Source organism: Macaca mulatta, chromosome 15 (assembly GCF_049350105.2).
Source record: "Macaca mulatta isolate MMU2019108-1 chromosome 15, T2T-MMU8v2.0, whole genome shotgun sequence".
Lineage (NCBI taxonomy): Eukaryota > Metazoa > Chordata > Mammalia > Primates > Cercopithecidae > Macaca > Macaca mulatta.
Genome location: NC_133420.1, coordinates 112,896,876 through 112,904,727, shown reverse-complemented (window position 1 = coordinate 112,904,727; position 7,852 = coordinate 112,896,876). Strand labels below are relative to the sequence as shown.

Below are 7,852 nucleotides of genomic sequence, written 5' to 3'. Positions count from 1 at the left end.
TCATCTCCTCAGACTTCATCAGGGAGAAAATGGACTTTTGGAGGCACGTGATACTCATTCCTCCACAAGAGCTCCAGAGGATTGGTCACCTTTTAAAAGTCAAATGAGGGAGTCAGTAAGAGCTGAACTAACGCCTACCTTTCCCTAACCACAAGCTTCGGTTGCCCAAAACCTATACCTCCTAACACAACACACAGAAAAGACACCAATCTTATTAGAACATTTATTAGGGAGAGTCAAGGTTCTCAACAAGCAGTGAATGATTTTGTGGGGGAAAATTTTCCTCCCTGGAAATGCTTCGGAAGCATTTTCTGTCCAGTTGGTAAAGGCACATCACTGAACACAGTGCTTTTAGCACTGGTTGGGACAGCTGGACACACCAGGGTGACATGACACCAACAAGTGGGGTTTGAATGTGGCATAGGCTTCCTGTGGGGCATGGATGGGGGATGGCTTTGACACAATATCTTCCCCTTAAATGCCTCAACTTTCTCGGGCTGTCTGTACTTGTCTATGATCTGTTTAATCATTATAGGATAATTCTGGCCAACAAAGATAGCTTGTTGGCTGCAAGATTTGGTACATGTCACTTTGCAGGAGGCAGCTGTGCAGTTGTGGGGATAGCCCTGGACAGGCTCTGCTCTGCCCTCCACATCTGGCCCGTGCTTAGCTTTCCCAAGTTCTACTGGGGAGGCAAGGGGCTCTTGGGGACAGGTGACATCTATCCCAGGCCTATGCCACAGCTTCTAGGAACTCCCCAGTGTCTTTCCTAATTTTCTGAGCTTCAGTAGTCCCAGTAAAAGCAGCTTTACTTGTAACTCGACCTCTATTCTGCACAGATGATGACAGGGAGCTATCCTTTGCCTGGGAACTTTCTTGATCTTCATATGTTATGCTGGGTTTATTAAACCACTGCAAAAAGGTCTTCATCCACTTTCTGAAAAGGTTTTCAGGAGGAGGCTCTGTTTTCAAGGTTAGGTAAGATTTGCTCCCAAGCAACTCCCTTGATGTCTTGTTATGAATAGCGTGGCTCTTTCTCCTGAGTTGGTATAGTTGGGATGTCCTGAACCCTGCATCCCCTCCACCAACCTCTCCTCCCTTGGGTCTTAGAGGGCTCACTCTCTTTGTAACTGGTGAAAAATTCTTAACTTGGCATTTCTGTAAGACATGGGTAGGGACACTGGGCTCCTGCTGCTGTGCCGCACAGATCCCTCTGTCCTCCAAGTGGACATGCAGCACCTGGGAAGTTTCTGTGTCCCGACTTGAAATGCCCTGGGGATGAGTCAGTAAGTCCTTGGAACTCAAGTTATCTAAGGCAAGAGACATGTCAGTGAAATGACTCTGAAGTTGGCTATCCTTCCTCTGGACCAACTTTAACTGACTCAGCATCTGATTTTTAAGATATGACGATTTAGGATCTTGGGGAACTGATACTCTTGGTGGGAAAATTTCAGTTTCATGAGATGTGCTTGCTTTTACATTTGTCTCTTAGCAGCTTCCTGACTTGCTGGATGTCAAGTTGTTCCTATTTTGTGATTGAAGAGCACAGCTCTCCTCTTCCTTGAACATCTCCTTCGACCCATTGGTGACAGGATAGGTCTTTCTACTGCCCTGAAGCCTGTTAACATTACTGGCACTCTCTCTCTTATCCCTTGACTCACGGCCAACTCCAGCTTGCATTATGGGCAGCTCTGTGCTGCATCTACTGGCCAGTATAGTCTGTTTCTGACTGACTTCGTCTATGATGCTGTGTGCGGGGGGCAGAAAAGTCTGTCCGCCATCCTCAGTTGTTGGGACACTTTCTGTAAGATCATTGTCAGTATCAGCGAATTCTCTTCTCAGGGTCTCCTGCTTTTCTTGATAAATAGGTGAGGAGACCAGTTGAGGATGACCCAGGGTGGAGAATGAGCTGGTTGTTTCTAACTTTTCTCCTTGAAAATCTGTAGTACCTTTTCTAAGGGGCATGGAGGCCCCATCTTTGGAATCTGTCTCTATAAGGTCATGATCAGCATTAGTAAATTGTCTTCCTAGAGTCTCCGGTTTTTCTTTGCCAACAGGTGAGGTGACATGATGAGGATTATCGAGGACAGGGACTGAGCTTGTTGTTCCGAACTTTCCTCCTTGGAAGGTGCTTTGTCTATTAGAGTTAGAGACCCCATCTTTGGTATCTCCCCGAGAAATGAAGGTGGCTGAGGAGGGAAAATTGAAATGGGAAAAGGAATTGGAAAGGTCCTTTTTCAATTTGAAGATTTCTATGTATTCCAGGACCTTGTGGGGAATGCCCCACAGCATCTTCCTATGGGAAGATTTAATATGAGTTTCAAACGTCTTTTGTTTGTTGGAGCTAAGGAAAGAAATCTCCTGGGAAGTATCAACGCCGTGGTCCTCACTCACCAATGCTGCCAAATTTCGATGTTTTATTTGGCTGTGGGATTCCTCAGCAAGAGACATTGTCTGCTTGACTGAATGCCATGAACTATGCACAGGCCCAGGCATTCGACCCTCATTGATTTCCTCAAATTTCTTGCTCAAATGTACTGTCAGGGCATTTTCAAGTTGTTTCTGACCTAAGCTCTCCCCACACACTTTCCTGCACTTTCTGCAACACGTTACACTCCAGAAGATTAATTTCAGATGGCGTAAGAGACCGTGCCTCATTCTGGGGTCTATGAAAACACACTCCACAGATCCTAATCAGGAATGGAGAACTAGGTAGTAGGGCTGGGAGTAGAGATTGATGTTGATTGTGGGACTGGACCTGAGTGAGATGTGGGGACTGACCTTGGGGCAGGGTTTGAGGCAAGGGCAGAGCTTGGGTATTAGGCAAGGACAGAGGTTGGGGAGGGGGAAGTACTGAAAATTTATGGAATATAGATGTATTTGTAATGCCATTGAAGAATACAAACATGGAGGAATGGCCATGTTTGACAGGAACAGTAGGGTGAAGAGACTCGCTGTGCAGAGATGGGAGACCCCAGAAGAGCTGCACATATTTTTGTTCTAAATGGTCTTCAAAGCACTTAGAGTATGGGGGCTGCTGATGGATGTGCTGCCCCTCTAGTTTGCCTTTACTGGCCCAAAAAGTAAGGGAGGCTGCCAAGTCATGCTTATCAGCAATTGAGGCTAACATTTTCCGTGAAGACTTTAGCTGGTAGTTTGGCCTAAGTTGTGTTGGAAAAGATCCTGCTTTGTTTTCATTTTCTTTCCACATCAGAAGATCACACCTTTTTTTGACTGTCTCTCCAAGAGTGCCAGAATGTCATGACTGACAAAGGAGATGTTAACAGGCTGTATGACGTTGGCCACAGAGTGCCACCCTAAAGAGGCCTCAAAAGAATGAAGGGTAAGAAGCTCCTCCATGAAATCAGATGGCACAAAATTGGAGGAAAAAGAGCCCTTGGCATGAGGATGCCACCAGGAGAATTCTGAAGATGCAGGGCATGAATGGTCAATGCCTTTGATTGTTGGGGCATAGGTGGATGTCCCACCAGAGCCACCTAGAGATAACATCTCCAGAAAAGGCTTCAAGATGGTGAGTCTTGATTTCAACGAAGTCACAGTGCAGTCTTCCGATGGTAAAGCAGATGGGATTGGTGGTTTGTGATGATGAGCACGCGAATCAGTGGGATTCATGGCCTGGGAAATATCTTGGCATATGGTGGAGTCAAGTGAAAAGGTGGGATTCAGAGACATACTGGCCACAGGATAGAGATTGGGCTCCGCTCTCTGAATGTGATGTTGTGGGAGAAGGGGAAAGGGAAGCTCTTCGGGTGGGGAATGGCCTACGGGGAACTTGGAATCCAGGGGAGAAACAGGCTATGGTGGCAGAGGGTCCCTCAGTGGTGAGGGTGAAAACAAGTTAGCTAAGGAGGTGATCAAGTCAGGTGAGAGAATTAACTGGGGCAGTGGAGAAGGCTTAGGCCGAGGGGACAGTATTACATCTTCTGGAGGGGTTGCTGAGGGGGTGGAAGAGAGAGTGAACGATGACTCAGTTGCAGAAGCTGCAGAAGTCAAAGGAGACACAGAAGGAGCAGCATCTTTCAGGGACTCCCAAGACAGCAGTCGCTGGATATCAGCAGTTGCTCTGTTACACACCTGACAGACAGGGTCTGGGCATAACAGTCGACGAAAGCGGGTGGTATCATGATGCTGGCCCAGGGGACCGCAGGAAACAGGAGGTCCAAAGCTGCAGCCAGAATCAGAACAAGGAAAGGAGGGTCTATTATCCTGGCAGGGGTGGGGCCCCCTGAATCCTGCTGCCCACTTCACATTGCCCCCCCCCCATGACCTTACCATATATGAGGTCATATGACCTCACTATAGCCTCTCCACAAGCATTCATTCACATACCCGTTCCTATGGCTACCCACTCCCAAAACTACAGCAGGCTACAAGGAATCCCTGAAATGAGTAAAACATGCTAAAAATAAAAAATAAAAAAATAAAATAAAAAGAGGGGGTAGGAACAGGACAGAAGGAGAGTGATTAATCACCTTTTCAGAATAGAAAGTAGCTTCCTTTCCTCTTCTACTTCCCTCTGGAAACTTTTGCCGTCTGGGAAAACAGAACAATATATTATATGCAATGAACGTAGAGGCACAGGAATCATACAGAAGTCACTCTGTGGAAGACCCTTGGGATATTAAACTCTGATAGCCCCAAGAATCAGTAGGAAAAGGCAAATAGTTATTGATAATATTCACAAGTTCTCATCTGTATTTGGCATCATTAGTAAAGTCCTTTCATATACATTACCCCATGTGATGCTCAAAACCACCACATGAAACACAGACATCAGTGGTTACCTCCAGGAGGAATCTGAGCATCAAGTAAGATAAGTACTTTTGCAAAGTTGTGAGACAGAAACTGTGTCTCCAAGCCAACCAGTAGTCCTTCCTCAATATCGCAGTTGGCCACCAATTGGGTAACACCCATTACTCAGGTCCATCACTCCATCATGCTCATGAATGGGCAGAGCAGGGACTATGAGTAGTGTCTCGTGTCTGATTGCTTTCCCATGAGCCTGTCTTCTGAGGGCGTTTTCTGAAACTATCTAGTAACTGACATTCTAAGAAATCATGGGACTGACTCCTCATGAAAGAGACAGGAAGGGTCACCCTGAAGCTCAGATAGAGCAGCCTGGCATTACCTTTTAATGTTCCACCTTTCCTTCTCCTCCTGGGTCTGCCCTGATGCTGAGAACAAAAGAAAGATAATGACAGACTGGGACACACTTCTCTCACACTCTATGAAGCTCATTCATTTATTTATTCATTATACAAGAATTATATGACACTATAATTAATAGAAATATGATCCTGTTGTCAATATTTGAAGGTGATAAAATATTTCCTGTTTTTCCATCTCTGAAAAGCTGAAAGAGGATTTCTTCTGTGAGAGCCACACTTGATGTGCTGAGTTAGAAGTCCTTATCCAGGCCACAGTCTCAGAGTCCAACAGTCACATCTGTGCTCCCTCACAGGACAAGTGTCCCAGAGACAGAGCTCTGGCCCCAGCCTCTGCTCAGAGACTCTCAGCATTACTTCCCTGTCAGCCCAACATGAAGGAAGGCTTTGTTGAATGACAGGTGACATGGGAATGTGACTCATGATCAAATTTCAGCAGAGACTGTTCTCCTTCAGAGAGCCCATACTCTCTAAATAATCCCATCTGGGACCACAGAATTACTGTGTTTAGGATTTTATCCTGGAACTCTCCACCACAGCCAGATAGGTAGTCTATGAGCTACAGATGGAAACCTTAGTCCACCTGAACCAATAAGTCTGCCCAACCTCTTCCACAGAAGAGTGAAGCTCTATCCTCTCTTCAGACTTCCCATGTAAGACATGTCCCTGAACCAACCAGACTTATTTAGAAGTGTGGGAATAGGATTGGGAAAAAACAACAGGGCATCTCTCTTGGGTGTTCACCCACAGTTCCTTACCTTTTGGATGTCATTATTTTTTTCACTGGGTGACGAATGCAGGATCAATACCACATAGAACAAGTACAGTATAAACAACCCCAACCCACTCAAGCAAATGAAGGTGGGGTCAATATCCAAGTAATGTGAGTCAGGGCTCAACCCTGTCTCAATATAGCTGTTCAGAAAACAGAGGATATTCTCCATGATCTGAATAGCTCGGCTGCCTGAAGCAACTGAGTACTGAGGGTGCCCAGGCTTAACTATAAACCCAGGCCTGCATCACAGAGCATGGAAGAGTCACAGAGGGTTTCTGAGGGTGGAGGGAGCAACAAAAGGGGGGGTGTCCACAGCCCCAACCCCACCAGCACAGCCGACTCTCTGGGCTCTCTGGGTCCCTTTGCCCTATCCTGCCACTCCATTTCCCAAGTCCATCCTTTTTCATGTCATATATTTATCTTAGTGGAATTTTCAGTTTGTTCCAACAGTAAACCAGGCATTACCCAAGTCCCGCTTTACTGTTTGGAGCCCTTAACTTGGACCCCACCAAGTACACTCCCTTGAAAGCCTGAAATACTGCCTGGAATATTTGTTGTACCCAGGCTTTGCTACTCTCAGGATCACTTATGTCCTCAAATCCATCTTATCTACACAATATTTTTGCTTTACATAAATGCAGATATAAAACTTAAATTTGCTTTATATTTATTTCGTTTGGTGAATGTTGAACATTACTTTTTTTTTTTAAGTCAGTTTTTACAATTTCCAATCAGAGGGACTGTCTCAAATGATTAAGACTAATGTTAGCAAGCCGGGCGCGGTGGCTCAAGCCTGTAATCCCAGCACTTTGGGAGGCCGAGACGGGCGGATCATGAGGTCAGGAGATCGAGACCATCCTGGCTAACCCGGTGAAACCCCGTCTCTACTAAAAAATACAAAAAAAAAAAACTAGCCAGGCGAGGTGGCGGGCGCCTGTAGTCCCAGCTGCTCGGGAGGCTGAGGCAGGAGAATGGCGTAAACCCGGGAGGCAGAGCTTGCAGTGAGCTGAGATCCGGCCACTGCACTCCAGCCTAGGCGACAGTACCAGACTCCGTCTCAAAAAAAAAAAAAAAAAAAAAAAAAAAAAAAGACTAATGTTAGCAAGGAAAAGAAGCTCACAGCCCAATTTTGGTTTTTGAGAAAAGAAGTTTTTTATTGTAAATTAACCAAAAAGGAGACAGGAGTCCAGCTCAAATATGTCCCCTGTGCTGGCTTTCATGTGGTCATTTTATTAGAAGAGGTTTAGGGGGTGGCCTCTGGAATTAATAGTTGATTGGTGAAAGGAAAGGGGAGGTCTGAAAGTCCTCGGCATGCACAGTTTAGTTTAACGCTCCTTCATGTATAACATGTGCACTTTTGTGGGGAGTTGGTTGAAACGTGGCAGAAATTTGGGCTGTGACGTCAGCCAGCTTGTTCTGTGCAAACTCCAGTTGGCCTTAATAGTTTTAATCCGTTTTAGCCAATTTTTAAATCTCAGAAGCAGGGAGAGTTCTGGCATTTTAGCAAGTTATTGTTGTTTTTGTTGTTTAATCGGCTATCCTGTAAACTGATTAATTTTATTAGTCATTGGTTTCTTCAACTCTCAGGGGCATGGTTTCACTAATAATTCATCACTTAACATCTACAAAATGAAAATAAATGTACAATAAATGTATATAATTAAAATTTCAAGGGATCTTAGGTGTAAATTTATAGAACTTTTTTTTTCTGAAGTTAGTGAAGTTTAAACTGTTCAAGCACTTTTGGAACATACTCTGTACACAGACACACATACTCCTTGACATAAAGGAAGAAGCTGATGGAAAATTATTATAAGTAGGGAGTTCATTTGGGTCAAGCTTGAGGATTGCAACCTGGGAACACAGATGTAAGTCGACCTAAATACACACT

At 45.1% G+C, this 7,852-nt stretch overlaps 1 protein-coding gene across 1 annotated transcript; it reads right to left on the bottom strand.

Annotated features, from left to right (window-relative positions):
- Positions 1-245: 245 nt before the first annotated feature.
- Positions 246-6,130, bottom strand: LOC106993818 (spermatogenesis-associated protein 31D1-like). The gene is given in 7 exon segments (XM_077966425.1): positions 246-747; positions 749-2,573; positions 2,575-3,234; positions 3,237-4,186; positions 4,494-4,562; positions 5,149-5,195; positions 5,945-6,130. Coding segments are annotated over 7 exon segments (4,239 nt in total).
- Positions 6,131-7,852: the final 1,722 nt, after the last annotated feature.